Here is a 20,532-nt window from a genome sequence, read left to right on the forward strand (position 1 = left end):
GAAAACTACGGGAGGAATGGCTCGCGGTGTCCTCGAAGGACGGACATGTCGTTGTCTCTCTTTATTATATGGCAACGAGGCAAGACACAAGATAAACATCAGTCAAGAGTTATCATTTATATAATTTTTTTTTCAAATTTAACTAGAACTTTTCTCATATTTTATATTTGGTAATAGCTCATTTGAGTGTTACGCAATTTTACACCTTTCAAGTGGAAACAAGAACCCCAGTGTGATAGAGAGACTATCCATGGGGTACTGCGCAGGTTTTATAATGTTTACTTTCCCGCGCTTTCTTGGTACTGACGTTTCGACATAACCTCAAATAAAGTTTGTTTATTGTTTTCAATTGAGTTTTGAAACTAAAGAAAACCACATGAAAATACTTACTGTGAAGCGTTTTACATTTTTTCGACGTCCTTAAACTAGTATTGATCGTCCCCGTTCATCGTCTCGCAATTTGAATGAAGACATAACGAGATCCCGGTAAACTTTTTAACTTTTTTCCGCTCGCTCGCCGGCAGTTTTCAACGCTGTTTACCAATAACACCGACATTAAAGCGGACAAAAGTGCTTTTAGTGGAAAACCGACGGAAAAACTGCTTATTGGCAAAATGTCGTCCTTGTTGAGTGCAGATTTGGCTGCAGCATGCAATGCCCTCGGGTATTTTGATTCAAAGTCTAATAAATATTACGCAGATGCTAATACTTTGGAGACTGTCAAAGATTTGATTCGCTACTTAAGGCGAGATGATGAGACCCATGATATTCGAAGACAGCTGGGAGAAACTGGAGTTTTGCAGAGTGATTTATTGCCCCTGCTAAAGAGCTATTGGGAAGAGGTTGATTTGTTCGATGTCTTATTAAGGTAAGAACTGGAGATTAGAGTAAGGATTATTATAATACATATGTGGAAATGGTATAATATACTAATCAGCAAAGCATTTGGATTGCAAATGATGAAATGAATGAAAACTATGAAATCATTCATGAAATTGATCAACAGATCATTGCAACATTTTTATAGTTCAAAAGCATATAATTAAAAATATATTTTCACTGAACCCATCAAACTCATAAACCATAGTTTGCAAACTTATGTTCTGTTCAGACTTACATATGTGTAAAAAAAACCTGACTAAATTCTTACTCACAACATTCAGTATAATGTATATCTTTATTCCATTTTATTCTACTGCACTACTTCAGAAAAGTCTCTACTGACTACTAAACATATTACCACAGAATCTTAAATTAATTAAGTTCATGGAACTATTTAAAGTGTATCTGAGAAGCTATCTTTTGTATAAATTCTACTATGACTTTTGCTCCCTATGAAGGCAAAGTGATGTTTTCTCTTATTTAAGAACACATGTTATTTGACATCACATAAATAAATATGTGTTACACTAACTTGGAGGTTTGTGGATTGTTTTACCTAATTCTGTTTATAAACAAAATATTTTTATATTTTATTGAGAATTTGTCACATTTCACAGTTTTCAGCAAACAAATCATAGGCAAGAGGTGAAAAACTAAAGACAACAAGTAAATAAATAAAACATTTGTCTTTGATACTCGGTATTTTTATGAGTTGGAAACCGGGAATTAACAGGGTAATTAGAGCATGTTATAATCTGTGAATAACTTCACGAATTTGTTCTTGAATTAGTTCAAGCAAAATTTTCAGTGTCAAAGAGATTTTATATATGTAGGTACGAAAATTAATTAATGAAGTGTGTTTACGAAGAAATTCATGAATTATATTTTCAGTGTAAATTGTCAAAAACGACCTCGCCTACTACTCAACATATCCTTCACATCCTGTTTCTTACTCCTTTTAAACTCGTCGTAATTCTCAATGTGCTTAAGAGTAACTAGAACTCGAGCTGGAGGCTTATTAAAATGAGATTTTAATGAAAATCTCGTAAAAAGAAACGTATAATCCCAAATTTACCGTTCTTATGATAAATTAAGCTGCTTCCTTTGTAGGTATGATCTTGGAAGCTCTGCTTTGACTCATTTAATATTTGTAAAAATTACATAGTAATAAGTTTAGAAATACTAATGTTTCTCTATGTATTAACACTGATTTTATTGAAATTGAACCATAATTCAGTTTTAATAGTTTAATATGTAAATACAAGTGATGGAAACGTGTTTATGAATTTGGGGTTAAGAGGGGATTCTGCCTTTAGGGAATTGACCAGTAGATAGTCTTAGAGAGGCGCAGTGATTTCTATGGGACCTAAATTCGGAGCTCCCCCAGTACGGTTGTTGAACGTTCCATTACCACAGATCATGGAATATACCTCAGAGAATATGAATTGTAGAAGTTGGAACCAAAAATGTTTTTTGTATTGCAACATTGCCAGTTATGCTCAAAACCAGTGACATGGGATTTTTGAAGGGCAACTTCAGTATCTGAGGCAATTTTTGGATAAGATTAAGACAAATTTTGAGAAAGAAACAAATTTAATTTGCTAAAAACCAATTTAATTTGAAGAATAAACCAGAGCTAATTTTCTTGAATTAGGGATACTTTATTGTAGTACCCGCTGTCCTAATCGTAAATTATGTATGTAAGATAACAATAACAAATTTGACAATATACTCCTAACAGCTTAAGGCTGTAAAACCAAAGATACAAAAAATTAATTACACTTAAGATTTGGAGGTTTTGAAAGGGTCTCAATGAGTTTTGTTAATACGGTATTGTTAAATAAAAATAATATAATAAAAAAAAAATAATAAATTTTTTATTAAAAAACAGATTAAGCTTTATGATTCTGCGCTTTTTTTTACCAAATTCCTTGTAGTTTAGAATCACAAGTTCGATCATAAGTAAGTATTGAGTAGGTAACTTTCGCGATAACTTTGTGTTTAAATATTCAGTTGTCGGAGTCAAAATCTGTGAAAAGTTCGGAGAGATGTGAAAAATGGCCCGAACAAAAAATGGAGATTCTAGAAGTCTGAGTCTAGACATTAAAAATCGTAGTTCTTATGGCTAAAATACCCGAGAGAATACCTAAAACCCATGTTATTTAGAAATCTGAATTTGAGAATTTTCATAATTGGTAATGTGAAAAATCTGAAACATTATCTGGAATATTGATAGTTGGTGTTGAAAAATTTATTTCCAGCAACTGTGAATTGCTGAAAGTGAAAACATTAAGAAATCTGAATCTCACACTTTTCATAATTCAAATCTGTTCAGATTTCATTTAACATAAATTCTCTTCAAATTATTATTTTCCTGAAAAGACCGAGGAAAGGACCAATTAAAGGGAGTTTTTGGCCGCTTGTTATATAGCACAACATAACAAGCGGCAATAAATTATGAGAAAGATCGTGCGAAAAATTGATTATTGAGCTGAGAGTGCCTGGAACAATTTTAGGTATCATAGGATTTATAGATGAGAATATAAAGTTACATCCTGAAGGCAATTGTGAAAAATTTCAAGACTTTTTATAACGTTAAAACAAGACTAGAAAACTTCGCGTTATACAAGGTGTCTCACTGGAATCTGTGTTGATCGACTTAGGAAAAATCAGAAAATTTGGTTCGTTAGGAATATTGATGGGGACATTAACTAAAATATTTTCATGAATACATTTCCGGCTATATAGGACGGGCCGTTTACTTTCTTATTTTAAATGGAACACTCTGTGAATTATTCTATGTTCGGATTCACCTTGCAATTCTAAGGACATTTGATTTAATGTACTCTCACCCGACATCCTTAGATTTTTTACTGTTTTCGTGATTTGACATTTTTGCACTTACGAAGACCATGGTATCAAACGGTATCAAACGGAGCGAAAAGATTTTTTTGTACGACTGTCATAATATTGTATTGTTACGGACTCAAAAATTATATCATGAAAGATCCAGGTTAACCCACATTGACCTGTAATAAGCGAAATTTTGAAATTTTCTCTAATTATAGGTTTTCATGTCAGAGTTACGTTTTTCCCTGCTTCATTCTACATGATTTCGAGATGGGTTCTATGGTTTTGTAAGTGTAAAAATAATTCCGGGGAAAGCTTTCCTTTCACCTTTCCTTGTTCTGTTCACAAGGTGACGTAATGAAAAACGGTTGCATATGGGATTTGAATCCGCAGATTTTTGTCATTACCACACAGTGCTCCATATTTAATTTATAAACTAGGAAATAGAGTTTTTAGACTTACGAAGCAAAAAATACTTTGGGGTCCAAATTGGGCCTATATGTATGGAATCTGAGAAACTCTAAAAACTAGAAAAATAATTAAAAGAAGAGAGAAAAGTTAAAGAGGATTTAAGTACCAGTCCCTTTAAATAATTCATAGTGGAAAAATTTTAAGCCAGGTGAAAAAACAATAACAGCAGGAAAAAAGTTAATGCTCATATCTTTGACTAAAAATGCACAGGTCGATAGGTTACAGAAGTTTTTCTGTTTTATAGTTTTTTTTACATTTACAGGATTGAGAAGTTTTCTAGTTCAAGTAATTGTATTTCTTTTTCGACGTAGGTTTTTGGTTTTTAGGAATTAGCTCAAAAACGAAAAAACAGCAATTGAAATGGCTATTAAATTCTCTTTCACTTTTTTAATTTAATCAGTTTTCTGTCTCTTATACTTCTCCAAATGTCTCTACACCTAGGCCCAATTTGGGTCACACTGTGTATGCGTATGTATTTATTACAAAGAAGATAGCTAGGAAATCACGTAATTACCATCTTGGAATGGATAATCCGAGCATCTTTATTTGAGAGAATAAATCCGCCTTTTTGACTTGTTTTGCTAGCGACCCTCCTCCCACTTACATAATCCCATATCCATGTTTTTAAACAAACCTCAAGGCGATATTCAACAACCCACATCCTGCATGTAAACAACACCGTTGTGTTTTAGAGCAAACCGAGCACATAATTTATTTTGCGAAAGTATAATATGTAAATCCTGAAATAGAACCCCCGCAGTTACTGTCGTGAAGTTTTGAGGCTTAGCGCTCAGACTTAGGTCTTTTTATGGCCGTATCAAAATTTAATCTGAATTTAAATGTTTAATGGAGGTAGGCCGAGCGGTAGGCTTACTATTCAAAGATTTAATTTGTCGGGCCTTTTATGCAAGTTGATTTATACAGCCTTTGCCGAGTCTTGGTAGAAGTTTAATGCGCATGGTTTAGATAAATACAGATAGATGCATTAAAATCTCTTAAGGCCCCTCTTAAAAAAATTGGTTCAGGCGAACTAGAACTGGTACTTGAACCATCCTATAAGAAAAACATTGCTTGCACCAAGTACCACGAAATGAATTATCAGCATTGCTATTCTTATGGGATGGTTCAAGTACCAGTCCTGGTTAGAAATGAAATTATGTTGTTTCTCAGTCAATTTGTTAAGATTTGTTTTATTTGAAAGGAAACTAATTTGTTTTAATGCCCAGTTGTACGAAAATCAGTTCAGCTGAACCAGAACTGGTACTTAAACCATCTAATGAACGTAGCAATATTGGCAAATTAATTTAATCTATAACACTTAGTGTCAGCAATGCTGTTTTCATGGAATAGCTTAAACAGCTATTCTGGTTCAACTGAATTGACTTTTATACCACTAGGTCTAAAAGCAAATTAATTGACTTTCCAAGTGAGAAAAATTCTTTCTAAATTGAGTGAGAAATGTCATAATTTCAATTCCCTTTTATGGTTATGGTGTGTAGTGCAGTAAAATCTATCTGGGATTTTACGTAGCAATACAGCGTTTACTGGCAAGTAAAGGATTGAATTTCGTCGCAGGCTATAACTGAAAAGCAATATCATCCTAGCTATTGCCAGAATAAATTGAAAAGTTTTGTGCTGAGATTCCGCCCGATTTCCAAACAATTTTCTTTGGGGAATGAGAACTCAATTTCCTGTGTTTAAACCATCGTTTCATGAATGGGTTACCTTGCAGAGTCGTATGATATACTTTTACACCCACCTGCAATTCTTTTGTGTATTCTGCCAAAGAAAACTTTTGAAAGTTCAAAACTGTTATTTGCGATTTCCAGATTGATTGTAAATTTAACAACTCCGGCTTTGATGTTATGGAACGAGCAAATACCTGTAGAGAAGACTACGAGGAATTTGTACCTTCAGGTGGAAGACCATTTAAAAAATTATAAAGAAGCGTTTGCAGATGAAGCTGTGTGGGCGGTGCTCAGCACCAGATTGAGCAAAATTCTTGAAATTGTAAGTATGTTTTGTGTTAGGCCTGACAAAGGGGCCTATATTCTGCTTAATCTTTTTCCACATTCCTCGGAGCGTAGTCCGAATACTTCAGGCAAAAACACGGCATAAATACCCGGGGACAAAGGACCTGAAAAGTAAATTAATTAAAGTTTTATGGGGACATTATTAAAACCTAAATCGCAAGTTAGGCGCTTGCCGAAAGTCTCTAGGGGGGGCAAGCTTAGGGTTTCTTTTTCCTTCGCCAGGAGAATTCCATTGTCGAGGTTTCTTGGTTTTGTTTCGGATTCCTTTGTACGCTACTCTTAACAATGGTTAAGTTTTCTTTGGAGTTATTAAATTCTAGTTCATTTATTATTGTAGTGTGTTTGTTCTGTCAGATAATTTTCCTTTTAATATAAATTATGAACGCATCCCCCAACCGCTTTGTGCCAGTTTAGGGTTGGTTAAGTTTTTATTGAAATTTTCAGGAGCCTTTCCAAAGAGGCGACGAAAACAGCTTAATTATCGAGAGGATTTTAATATTAATCAGGAACGTTTTGTACGTTCCTGCAGATTCCACGGAACAAAGACCAGATAACGATGCCAGTGTTCACGATCAGGTGAGGGCGCGGGAATTAGTTGTGGGTGTTCGCTACTACACACAATAATCTACTGTTATACTGAACATCGCATTATGCCTAATTAACTTGAAGTACCAATATTAATTGCCAGCAAAATTGAGTGTCATTCAGCTGCAGAACCCTTTAATTGCTAATTAGTTCATGTTCCTCTGTTCGACACTGGCGCTTTGACCTTCCAGCATGTTAATCATTTCGGATATTTGCAGTAATGTGAAGCGTCAAAGCACATTTACTGTAGAGCTGTAAATAATGATGCGTTAACCGTCGGTTTTCCGCACAGGGGAGTTATAAAAATAAAAATTTCCGACGTCCATTTCAGGTGCTGTGGGCACTTCATCAATCAGGCATGCTGGACATAATCCTGTATATATCGAGTTCGGCGATCGAAAATGCATATTACTTACACATTTTGGAGATTCTGTCGTTTATGTTGCGTGAACAGAACGCTTCCGAGCTCGCACACGCTGCTTTGCAGCGAAGCCAAACGGAAAAAATTCGGGATGAGGCAGAGCTGTTGGCCATTCGGCATAAAGAAATCAACCAGAGGCAGAAAAAGGCCAAAGCTTTCAGCGGCACGAGGTAAAATAGCCCTAAAATAGTCCTAATAGTGAGGAGTTGCCTTCAAAGTGTGAGCTGAACCGTGAAAATAGGTTTTGATGTTACTACATCGACGTTCTTTTGACGATCAGAGAGCAAATATTCGCTTTTGGGAGATAGAAGCATGCATATACGGTTCCGGAGAAATTATCATTACTTTGACTATAATAACGCATCATTAGAGTTCTTTTACTTACATTGTTGCAGACGATTGGTATCCTTTCGGCGTTTAGCTAGTTCTAGCTAAATACACGACAATATTCTAATTTACAGTCTTTATTTCATATTTTTATATTGGTGTCTTAAGCTTTATTTCTTTTTTATGCGTTTAAGTTTTTGTACGAATTAAAAAGAAAAGAGGCAAAAAGTTATTTTGTTCTACATATATACAGCAGTGGAAAAAGTATGGAATATTCTATTTTTAATAATTTTATAGGCCAAAGAAGGATTTATTTTGCATTTATAGTTCAATTTATTTCCACAGTTCGACAAACTAACATGCCTAAATCAAAATAATTTTCGTCAGGCTTGAGAAAAAATATTGTTGAGATAGTGGAAAGTGGCAAAACACAACGTGAAGTGTCAAGAAGTTAAGCATTTCCCAAGGAAGAATATCCAAAATTATACAAACATTTAGAACATTTGGAGGTGTAGATAACTGCACGAAAACAGGACGTCCTTCAAAAAAAATATCCCGAATTGATAAAACTATACTAAAGGATGTCTTTACGAGATACCCGTAAAACATCTTGCCAAATAAGAGAAGAAATTATGGAGCAATTTGACATTCAGATTACCAGTAGATTTGTTAGAAATAAGCTTATTAATGAAGAATTATTGGGACGTATTGCGGTAAAAAAACCTTTACTCTCAAAGAAGAACAGGATGAATCGACTAGAATTTGCTAGAAAACACCTATCATGGACTACTGAAAAATGGAATACTGTCCTCTGGAGTGATGAAAGTAAATTTATGCTATTTGGATCCGATGGTAGACAATATGTAAGGAGACCAGTAGGGAAAAGATGCTGTCTTAAATATCTAATTCCTATTTTAAAACGTGAAGGTGGTAATATAATGTTTTGGGGATGTTTTCCTCGTTCTGGAGTTGGACCTATCTACCGAATAGATGGAAAATGGATCGTTTCCTGTATTTGGACATTTTGAAAAATAAGATGAATTCTCTGCCATTCGTTGAAGAATCAATGCCATTAATTTGGAGATTCCAACAGGACAATGATCCAAAACATACCTCGAAGTTAGTTACTGAGTGGTTTGCAACAAACAACATCAGTATAAACCAGTGGCCTTCGCAATCTCCGAATCTCAATCTATAGGGCATCTGTGGGAGATATTAAATCGTATGATGAGGCAACGCAAGATTGGAAACAAAGAGAATTATGGCAAACCATCCAGGATGAATGGATTTAAATACCTCGGAAGACATTGGCATCATTAGTCGACTCAATGTCCAGAAGATGTCAAGCAGTGATAGATGCAAATGGTTATACAACAAAATACTAAGTTATTAATTTGTATTAAAATAAAAAATAAAAATATTCCATACTTTTTTCTAACCACTTATTTGCATTTTGAAATTAATAATTAAATATTTGAGGTTTCGACTTACTATACACTAGTACAATTAGGTAACAAGTATTGCAAAATAAATGTGACAATTTTAACAACCTTCAATAAAATACAAAGAAAAAAAATGTATTGAAGTATTTCATACTTTTTTCCACTACTTTATGTCCATGCGCTATAACACTACTGTACCCTCAATTCTCAATCAGGCGTCTATACTGTTACACTGACGAAGCAATGATTTTACAATTACTGTTTATTTCATATGTTGACTTTGCCCCTATTCCAAAACTAAATCTCATTTTTTGCGTAATTTCTACAATTATCTGCTTTATTTTGTGGCAATTTGTGCTCAATTTAATTTTCTATCTATTTGTAATAAACAATTGCAATCAATAGAACGGCCGCAAAGCAGATTTGCTTGCAAATTTCCATTTTGTAATTTTACCACTCACGTCATATTCATTTTACATCTGCGTAAACGCAAAAAATTCCATACTTAAACTAATGGTAATTTAATATTTTGGAGACTTATCATGTCTGGTTTTATCTCCTTCAGGAATATACCTGGGATTGGGTATGTGGAAAATAATTATAATGGTCTGTTATTTTGATAGTAAAAGTGTCTAAAACGGTCTTTTGATATGAAAAATAAATAGTAAAGTTTTAGGAAAAAATAATATCTCGTTAGTTAAATGATGAGAATGTGATGATTTTCCAGACACTCGAGATTCGGCGGCACGTTCGTCGTGAAGTCGATGAAGTCTATAAGCGACAACGAGCTTATTTATCACAAGCCGTTAGGCAAACTGGATTCACTCAATTTCGACGTCGATAAGACCAAGCCTAAAACGCCGAAAAATCGCCTTCCGGTAAGTTGGTGGATAAAAACTTTCATTTTACTTAAGAATCGTTCGGATCGTTTTCATTTTGTGTCTCTGAATAGTCGTCGTTATCTTTAATTGAACTTCGACTAGTTCCGACTACAGTTTGGATGATGTCCAGTTTTATCTCTATTATATCTCTCCTGAGTTTTTAAAAATTATAAATTAAGACAACTTCATTTTGAGCAAAATAGAGTTTTCAAAACTTCCCAAAATATGCAACAAAGAGTTTTTTCCTCAGATAAAAGCCGCATCCACAGAGCGGAGATCCGCTTTCAGTATTCGGCTTTTCCTCAAGGAATTTTGCGTCGAATTTCTGAATGGCGCTTACAACACTTTGATGTATCACGTGAAAGACAATTTGGTTAGGGCAAAAGCACAGGCCCATGATGAATCCTATTACCTGTGGGCCATGCGATTTTTCATGGAGTTCAACAGGTGTTACAAATTCGAAGTGAAACTCGTTAGGTGAGTTGCTTATATCAACTTTTTTCAGCTGCTTGTTACTTTTTTGAGTTTTGACTTGGTAATTTTATTACTTGAGATCAGTCAAGTCGATTGAGAATTGGCCCATTTCGCGCTGGGCGATTGCTGCTCTGACTGAATATGTCCCATCTTATAGATTTCTCTTGCCGAATCGGGTTCAGTGACTGCGAGGAAATATTTCATGCTTTAAGCGAGAACGCAAAGCGGGAGGAATTCAATATATTGACGATACAACAGGAAATAAAAGCGCATACCAAAAAACCGACGAATAGAGAAAACGGTCTTTTAAAAACTGATTTGAATATTGTCGGGATGAGATATTGAACGATTTCGCTGCCGGAATATGGAAATTACTGGATATGCATTCAGGGTTCGCAGTATTTGCGGGTATTCATCGTTAATTCCTTGACTGCGCCGAGGATGGAAATTTCCTCTTTATTCTTTATGGGTCTCACTGCAAACTGATGTGTGCAGTAAGTTGCGTACGGACTTGCTTCGCTCCTTGCAACTGAACAATGCTCTGCTCAGATTTGCGTTCATTTTTTTTTGTGAAAATCGTTAGGAAAATAAATTTTGCTTTCCCCAAGTATTGTTCTGCTTCCTGCTCCCATAAAACCTGCTTTAGTAACTGAGGTGAACAGGCAGCGGCAGTTAGAGCGTACTTTAAAAAGGTATTCTGCAAAACAACTCGTATTTCTAACGGTTTTCGAGATATTTTAAATTCAGTCATTCTGTTTATTTATATCTTGAAAATTAGAAAATTAATTAAGTAAATTTTTAAAATTTTGACCGTCTAGATCAATACAGTTTCCAAGTTTTAAACCAAAGTTTTACCGCTATTGTTATAACACATTTGATTTACAACATTATGGAGTCATGATGTTGCTTTTGGAGTAACAAGTTGTAGAAATTAATTCTAGGTTGAAAATTCTTTCGCAACAATTTTGAACAAGCTTAAAATGATACGGAACCAGTGTCTCTTTCTGTAGAAGTCTAAGAAAAAAATGATTTGCTAATCCCCATCGTTTCAAAGATACGTTGAAGATACGTTGCCCTAGCATCTGGATTTTCTAATATTTGACCGAAAATTTCCTTTTTGTGATCTACCGTGACAATTTCGAGTTTTCCATTGTCTGTTATTGAAAGAAAAGAATCAATCTCATCCAATTTGTTGAAAGTCCGATCTGATTGTCTATTATTGGGCTAAAGTTACAGGTATCTTTCAGCAGCTCAACAATTTCTAAAATTTGTTTCCGTATAAACACAAACCATATTTTTCATATCAGTATTAGCGATTTCATTGTGTTGAGGCATTCATGAAAATATTATATAACACAATGTACTTGTTACCCTAATGAAACAAGTTGCTCTGTAGTATAATTATGGCTAATTGTAAATATTGCAAACGTCAGTAAAAAAATTGTGTACGTTGTACGCACTCAATTCTCATCGACAATATATGCAGTCAGCGTTGTAAAGTCAAAAAAGGAAGTTTGCTCGGTGATCCATAGCACTTTGAACGCCTGAGAGCGCCAATTAATTCTAATGCCCTTTTTCCAGTTGGATTCACTTTGTTCCTTTCTGCTCTGTTGAGCTTACGAATGCGATTGACCAATAAACAAAATATAGCTGTAGATTTGAGCCTGCGCGCTCTGAAAAACATTTGCAGATACTTCTACTGTATGTTTGAGCTGTTGCAAGCATGAATGTAGACAATCTTTTGATACAAGTTGAAAAATGGGACCTTGACAGGAGAGCTCGTCCATATGTAGCTCTACTTACAGATTCGTTCGATGGCTTTAAGTTTTTACCTTGTCTTATGTTAGATGACGGTGTTAAGGGTTGACGGCTTTGAGTCGGTAGATCCGTCATTACTCGGCTTCAGTTTGGGCTAAAATAGTATTTGCGAAAATGTTTAGGGTAATGGATTAAAAAGTAATAAGAATATGTTATAATCACAGAAATGCTACCATTAATAAGGGAGAAGTATGACAAAGCAGACTGGCCGATTTGTCTGTTTACAAGGATATACGTAAAGAAAAAAATCTAGGATATTGAAATTAGCATTCAAATTTAAACGCGTAAACTTTATGCGAATGCATGTGTTCTTCATTGAACTGATGTTTAATTATGTTTTTATTCAAACACAAATTTTCTGCTGTTGTGGGAGTCATCGACCCAGGTGTTAATTGACTGCTTTAGAATTTAAATTCAAATTAATTGGGTTGGAGGGGTTGCTGGAAGGAATGAATGGCTTCTTTCTTATCCGGTCGACGTTTCGCAATAATTTCTTTAATAACATTGTTTTTTAAAATTAATTTACGTTTCACGCTTAATTTATTACAATAATTATTGCGAAGCGCCAACCAGTTTAATAAAGAAGTCTTTCATTTCTTCTACCGACCCCTTCAACCCAATTAATTTATATTTAAACCCTAGAAGTAAGTAAAGTAAATTTTATATTACAATATTCACTATACAGATTGCGGCGACGATTAGTGTCTATATCTATATATATTGTGACGTTTAATGTATACGAACGCGCATCTGGTACGATCTGTGGCGCAGCGGCGAAGGGAACTGAATTTAGTAAACTCAAAACTTTCGAAGGAGGTGTGTTATGGCTCGTCAAATAATGCAATAAATTTTGAGTTGCGCAATTAAAAATTTGCGTGCAGACAACATTGTTTATTCTTATATTCGAAAATAAACAAAACTACTAATTTCCCAACTAAAATGACCAATACCCCAGAGATTCGATTAGAAAACGTTTGGTTCCAACAGGACGATTGTCCTTCCCACAATAATCGAGAGGTACGGGAATTTCTTCAGAGCGATCGTACCGGATGCGCGACATCGACGCGCGTTCATAGATATTAAACGTCACAATATATATAGATATAGACACAATCTGTATATTATAACTGATATATACAGGATGTACCAGCTAAATATAATAATTAGAAGTATCTGGACAACCATCAAATAAAAAAATCGGAAAAAATTCACATAAATCTTTATCGATTTGATCTTTCTCTAGAAAATATTTTCAACTTTGTGACACTTCCGGTTATATCGGAAGTAGCTACCAACTTCGTTATTTTAAATAGAACCACCCATTTTTTCACAATTTTCGAATTTATCGTCAAATTTTAAGGTCACTTTATATAAAGTGTCTTATCTTTAAATTTTACAGTTTCCGAGTTATTCCGGAAAATTTGAAAATTTTTGGAGCTGCAAGGTCCCGTAGAAATCGATGTTTTGCTTTAACTGGCGCGAATTTTGGAATAGGTCTTCTGGGACCCCAAGAGGATTTCACAAACTACGTTTTGACGTATTTACAGTTTAAAAACGGTCTCCCAGAACTCCCGAAAAGATATGATTTAGAACGTCAATAACTTGCTTGTATCAAATGGAATACTTCAATTTTCTCCACGGCTTCGGGTTCAGAATTAAAAAATCTACAACTTTTGTTAACATTACCCTATTCCTAAACTCAGCAGTTTCCCAGTTTCCGAAAATTGTCCCCTTTTTGGCTCCTAGATGTTTCGATAGTCGCACCGATGACGTAAAAAATTTTAAAATTGTCAAAATAACTTTTCCTACGCAATGGCCATTAGCGGACATCGCGTAACATTTGTTTATGCTGACGTCATCAGTGCGACTATCGAAACATCTAGAAGTCAAAAAGGGAGCAATTTTCGGAAACTACGAAACTACTGAGTTTAGGGATAGGATGATGTTAACAAAAATTGTAGATTTTTTAATTCCCGATGTCGTGGAGAAAATTAAGGTATTCCATTTGAAATGAGCAAGTTATTGATGTTCTGAGTCATGCCCTTTCGGAGGCCTATTTCGGGAGTTCTGGGGGACCGTTTTTAAATTGTAAATACGTCAAAATGTAGTTTGTAAAATCCTTTTGGAGCCCCAGAAAACTGATTTCAAAATTCGTGGCGGTTAAAGCAAAATATCGATTTCTGTGGGACCTTGCAGCTCCAAAAATTTTCAAATTTTCCGGAATAACTTGGAAACGGTAAAATTTAAAGATAAGACACTTTACATAAAGTGACCTTAAAATTTGACGATAAATTCGAAAATTGTGAAAAAATTAGGGATTCTTTTTAAAATAACGAAGTTGGTAGCTACTTCCTTGTATAACCGGAAGTGTCACAAAGTTGAAAATATTTTCTAGAGGAAAATCAGGTCGATAAAGATTTATGTGAATTTTTTCCGATTTTTATATTTGATGGCTATCCAGATACTTCTAATGATTATGTTTAGTTGGTACACCCTGTATATTATAATATCAGTTATAAAAATATTATTATTATACAAGATGGCTTAAAAATTAAAAATTAAACTCCTGTTTTACATTGGTAAGGGCATGCTCTGGTTTCCATTTGTACCTCTCAACTATTCACTTTCCAATTTCGAGTTTAGTTCTTTTTCCGGTTTTTTCTTTGATTATCCTTTCAGCTCCTTTTCAGTCAGTAAAGCTGCACTAATTGATATTAATGGCCTAAGATGACCAACGACCACAATAATGCAATTCAGAAAATGCCTACTTCAGTCATTGACACAAAGGATAAAAAATAAGGGCGGTTTTTAATATCATATTTTGAAACGAAAAACTTTGTTCTCAAGTCTTCTCTGCCACTACTTCAATCCAGAATTATTAGCAAAGTTTGGATTTGCTCGTAACTTGGTATAGTATACAGGCTATGTTTTTACTTCCTTTTCGTTCGTGACATAATGGAGAGAGAGAGTTCTTTATCTACCACGTACAGCCAAATGGACACAAACTTATACTTTTAAACTGTGTATTTTCAGCACAATCGTACATCAAATTTACTGAGATATATTAGTAACACATTTTAAACTCTGCTTTTTGCATTGTCACGTAGCTAACCTGAACCAATGTTTTAAAGCCCTCAAATAACCTAAAACACATTATTTAATTATCACTGGTATCTATCTCAATATAGGTGGCAAATTTTATCAATAAGGGGTAAACCTGCATTTGAAATGAGTTGCCGTGTGTATTGCAACAGAGATAAGTGAAAATTAAATGATGTATTCAAAATTGTTCAAAAGCTCTAAAATGTTGGACACAATGTTAGCGACGTCATGAAAAAAAAATTAATTGAAATGTGTTTTGATGTTGTTCTTTCATCGTCAACATTTTCTTGCCAACTTCTCTTAACTACATTATTCGTAGACTCTTTGGTGAGAACAAAGTATTGTGGACACCTGAATATTTCTTAGATTACTTGTTTTGCCCAAGGGTTTTTGATGGTTAGGTTCTCGTAGATCTGCGGACTTAAGTCCATAACTTCTTGCACATATTAGGTTATCAAATTTGCCAATTCACATAAGAGAAATCGCGGTTTACTTTAATAGGAGCCCTGTTCCCAGATACTATTCGGCAGTAATTACGAAAGATCCTTTTTATTTTCTATATAGGTACAGTATTGGCGGGTCGAGTTTGATATCTCGGAAACCACTTACAACGTTGTTTTTTTTTCCCGCATTCTACTCGATTAGTAATGTACGAATATGTGATTTTTTTTGGTGCGGAAATGCCCTATTCAAAAGTTTGCTTTTTCACATTAATTTCGTTACTTAAGTGTTTTACGGGACCGTGGAGCGAAAAGGGGTGCTGGGTGGGATAAGTTAAGGTAAGATAAGGTAAGTCAAAGTAAATTGAGGTAAAGTAAGGTATTATAATTGCGCCGGAACCATGCTAATTGTGTCTTTATTGTTCCAAGGTAAGGTAAAGTAAGGTAATATAAGGTAAGTCATGATAAGATAAGGTAATGTAAGAGGTTGGGTAGTTATAGTTATAGACCAAATATGAGAACAATCGGTCAATTATCCACCAAATTAATGAGCTACTATACGCGTAGATTTAAAAAATGTAAAAATTAATTTCCTTTCTTTAACTTACCTCAATTTACCTTAATTTATTTTGACTTACTTTGACGTACCTTACCTTACCTTAACTTACCCCACTCAGCATCCTTTTTCGCTTCACGGTTCCGTAAAACACTTAAGTAATGAAATTAATGTGAAGAGCAAACTTTTGAATAGGGCATTTCTGCACCAAAAAAATCACATATTCGTATACTACGAATCGAGTAGAATACGGAAAAAAACCAATGCTGTAAGTGGTTTCCGAGATGTCAAACTTTTACCATATTAGCAACTCGTTTTTTTCTTTTTAGATGTTGGGACAAATACAAAAAAAAATTAAATACAGTAAGTGTTAAATTATTTCCGTTCTACCGTAGAAACATACATATTATTTTTTAAAAATTATGCTTAACGTGCGAAATACAGGCCCCAGCAGACGTTTACGACTTTTAAAACTCTACCTGCTTGATAGAGGTAATGGGTAGTGCTTTATCATTTGATGATATTGCCTTATCACCTCTTGTTGTACACAAGCAAGTTTCTTTGGTTTTAAATTCGACAGCAAAACAAACTGCACATGCTCTTTCTATATTTTTTTCAGTGAAACACTGTCAGTCCAAACCTTCCACTACGTCCAACAACAAAGTGAAAACTTCTTCGACATGATGGCCAGCGATAAAAAGAAACTGAAGCTCTGGTCGCGCCGTCTCCATTTGACTATTCTGGCATATCGTGAACTCTTCATGACTTTATCTGCAATGGACAGATCACCTGATGGTGGGTACTCATAAACACCCTTCATCCTGCAACAATTAGAAAGTTATCTTCTATGTAGGTAACGTTCGTGATTCCTCAAAAGTAATCAAAAGCAACATATTCTATGTCCTGGAATATCGGGAGTTTATCCTAACTTTGCTCGTAAACTATGATGAGCTGAAAATGTCAGACGCTTATCTGAAAGATTTAATTGAAACTCAGCACATTTTCCTGAAGATGTTAGAAACTTTCGTCGGGAGAGAGGGAACAGTGATGGTGCAAAGCAAAAGCAAGAAACGTAAGCAGAACTCCAAAAAGGGTAAGTATTTCGAAGTTTTGTGTTTTAGAGTAGCTGAGGTTCGGGTCAATATTGCATAATAATTTAATTCGTGATAGTGAACCGTTGCGAAAGCCACAAGTTGTCGGTGCCGTCATTTCATTATTCTACTCTAGTGCAAGGTAATTAGGGCAAACTTTGCCGACGGATGGCATAATTACTGAAATAATGAAGTTGAGTTGCAGGCTCTATAACACACCCGAGTTATGTAACGAATTTTGACGCCCATGTGGGGATAAACTAAACACAAAGTGTCTCTGATTTTATAATTAATAACCCTCCTGTCGTTGTTCAAGTCAAAAACTTTCGAAGGTGAAGTTGTTGCCTGCATTAATTAAGTTAGAGAAATTTACCCGTCGTCATCCGTTGTTAATCTTTTAGACGTCCAAGTTATTTCGAACATTTCGTTTTGAATATTAATTGGACGTAGAGACCGTTAATTATATGAATGATGGATGCGCCAACTTGTAGAAGTTGGACTTAAAAGAAGCTGAAACTATTCATGTTAGAATTTCAGGCAAAAAAGATATTAAAATAATTATATATGTATGTTTCTTTTAAACCTGGCAGATAACTTTTTAATTATTCTCATTGAAGTAATGAAAGAGAATGATAAAGAAAGAAACAAAAAACTACGTAAACATAATGAATTTTCACAGAGTAACAGTATTTTGACCTTGTTTTTATTATTTGTCACTTATTGAAATTCAAATTATTTTTTAGGAAATTTTAGATATTTGGGCAAGAGTTAGAAATATCATCATTTAATGCTCAATTTCTTGATATTGAAGTCAAGTTTTGAATCAATGAGCAAATGAGATATTTTGGAAATCTTGGATTGGGCCAGGGGATTCTCATATTTTAGCTTCTATTCGTGCTTTGAAAACAGGGATTTCTTCAATCTCAAAAAGGACATACAATATGCAATCCTGCATAGGACTCGTGCACACGTTTGTATTACACTCACTTTCACATGAAATGCACCACCCAGTAATAATAATAATTAAGTCTTGTAATTTTGGCAAAATAATGCTTCATAATAGAGTATCAAATGATCAGACTTTCAGTTAAAAGATACAACATTTGATAATGAAAAAATTAATAATGAGTGACATCGCCTCGTACGGCAATGCAAGCACGTACTCTTCGCGGTATGCTTTGCAACAAATGATCAATATCTTCCTGGGGTATTTCATTCCATGCTACCTCAAGATGATGTCGTAGGTCATCCACATTGTTTGGAGGGCTCGGTAAATTTCGAAGACGGCGACTCATCATATCCCAAAGATGTTCGATGGGCGATAGGTCCGGTGACCGTGCAGGCCAAGGCAGTATTTCCAATTGTGCTTCTTCTAGGTATCGTCGAGTAATGTTCGCACTATGTGGTCTTGCATTATCCTGTTGGAAAATGCCATTTGGTAAAGTTTGCATGAAAGGTACTAATACTGGCCTCATTGTCAATGTAGCGACGTGCGTTTAGGGTGCCTGGAATGAACACAAGAGAAGATCTTCGGCCAACACATATCGCACCCCAGACCATAACACTAGATGTGAAAGCTGTGTGGCGCCTTTCAGAAAATTGCAAATTTCTTCTTTCACCTCGGTATCGTCTGACTCTTCTACGACCATCATTGATCCACAAACAAAATCGTGACTCGTCACTGAAGACGGTATTGTTCCACTCATGATTCCAATCAATTCGTTCTTGACACCAGGTCAATCTGGAAGCATGGTGTTGGGCGGTTAGTGGCAGTCGTAGATTTGGGCGGTATGAATGAAGGCCAAAAGACGAAATTCTTCTGTAAGCTGTTGCCATCGACACCCGACGATTTAGAGCTCCCATCCAATCTACTGCAACAGACATTGTTGTTTGAAATCGATCACCAATAGCCATCCGTCTAAGAAGTCGATCTTCACGTGCGTTGCTGCTACGGGGAGGACGTCCAGCTGGACGATGTCGCTGAACCCTTTCTTCCTCACCAAGAAGACCATATTCTCGCAATCGTGGTGTGGTTCCGATTCATTCTTCGGGCAATCTCACGAAAAGAAAGTCCACCCTCCTTCATGCCGATAATTCGGCCTCTATCAAAATTCGAAACGTGGAAAAAATTTCGACGCTGTTTCACTGGGGGCATTTTAAGATGTCTTGTTCACAGTTCAACAACAAAATAAACTGATATTTCCATGTAAATATTATTTTATTTATTTACAATTGAATAAAAAATCTAATAGGTCGATGACAAAAAAACCACTAGCATTCTTTCTTTTTTACTGAAAGTCTGATCATTTGATACTCTATTATGAAGCATTATTTTGCCAAAATTACAAGACTTAATTATTATTATTACTGGGTGGTGCATTTCATGTGAAAGTGAGTGTATATTGGATTGTACTACAGGACATACTGTGATGAAGGCAATTCCGGACAATGAGCAACAATGTACCCAAAAATAGCATGCCGACAACTTTTATGATACTGTCAATTTTCTAAGAACTAGTCGAACAACGTTAGAATCTCTTAGAGGGGGGTTAACGATTAAAACCCAATTCTCAAAAGATGATGCAAGTCGCAAACAATTTAACTACCAAAATTACAAATCTCCCAACTAACTAAAATTGAAATTGACATCCCCATTAAATATTACCATTTAAGCGATACTTAGATACTAGGTGTCCACGTTACAAACATTACCAGTTTTAAATGTTTTTTTTTATTTAAAAAAAATAGCACAATAAAAAGGCGTGTCATGCGACAATATACAAGAAAATCGTAGAGGAAACATTACTGCTAGAGTCCACTTTATCAAAGTCAGTATGAACTAATTCATGGTCTAAATCTTAACACAATTCTAGAGGCAAACGGGCAATCAAAGACTTTGCTTTAATAAAACGCTGAGAAGAGTATTATTGATTGGGATTCGTCTTGATCCGTTAAGAGTCTTATGACGAGGGGAAATCCGTAAGCCCTAGATACGAGGGGATTAAGGTTTCCCTTTTACACCGTTTCGTTTCCTAGCTATCTCTGCAAAACACACAATAAAGGGACGAAGGTCCTCTTTATGTGTTGCACGTGGAGAAATTAGAAGCCACCAAATCATGGGAATTGCACAAGTTTGTCGGAATTATTAGAAGCCACCAA

General features: G+C 35.1%; 1 protein-coding gene across 1 annotated transcript in view; it reads left to right on the forward strand.

Moving 5' to 3' along the window:
- Positions 1–303: 303 nt before the first annotated feature.
- Positions 304–20,532, forward strand: part of LOC136409489 (protein timeless homolog) — a 135,438-nt gene continuing 115,209 nt past the window's right edge. The window contains exons 1-8 of the mRNA XM_066390998.1: positions 304–868; positions 6,033–6,213; positions 6,681–6,812; positions 7,153–7,412; positions 9,739–9,889; positions 10,143–10,369; positions 16,902–17,077; positions 17,136–17,375. Coding sequence (XP_066247095.1) covers positions 615–868; positions 6,033–6,213; positions 6,681–6,812; positions 7,153–7,412; positions 9,739–9,889; positions 10,143–10,369; positions 16,902–17,077; positions 17,136–17,375 — 1,621 coding nt within the window. The 5' untranslated portion in view covers positions 304–614. The remainder of the gene's footprint in view (positions 869–6,032; positions 6,214–6,680; positions 6,813–7,152; positions 7,413–9,738; positions 9,890–10,142; positions 10,370–16,901; positions 17,078–17,135; positions 17,376–20,532) is intronic.

Source organism: Euwallacea similis, chromosome 6 (genome assembly GCF_039881205.1).
Source record: "Euwallacea similis isolate ESF13 chromosome 6, ESF131.1, whole genome shotgun sequence".
NCBI lineage: Eukaryota > Metazoa > Arthropoda > Insecta > Coleoptera > Curculionidae > Euwallacea > Euwallacea similis.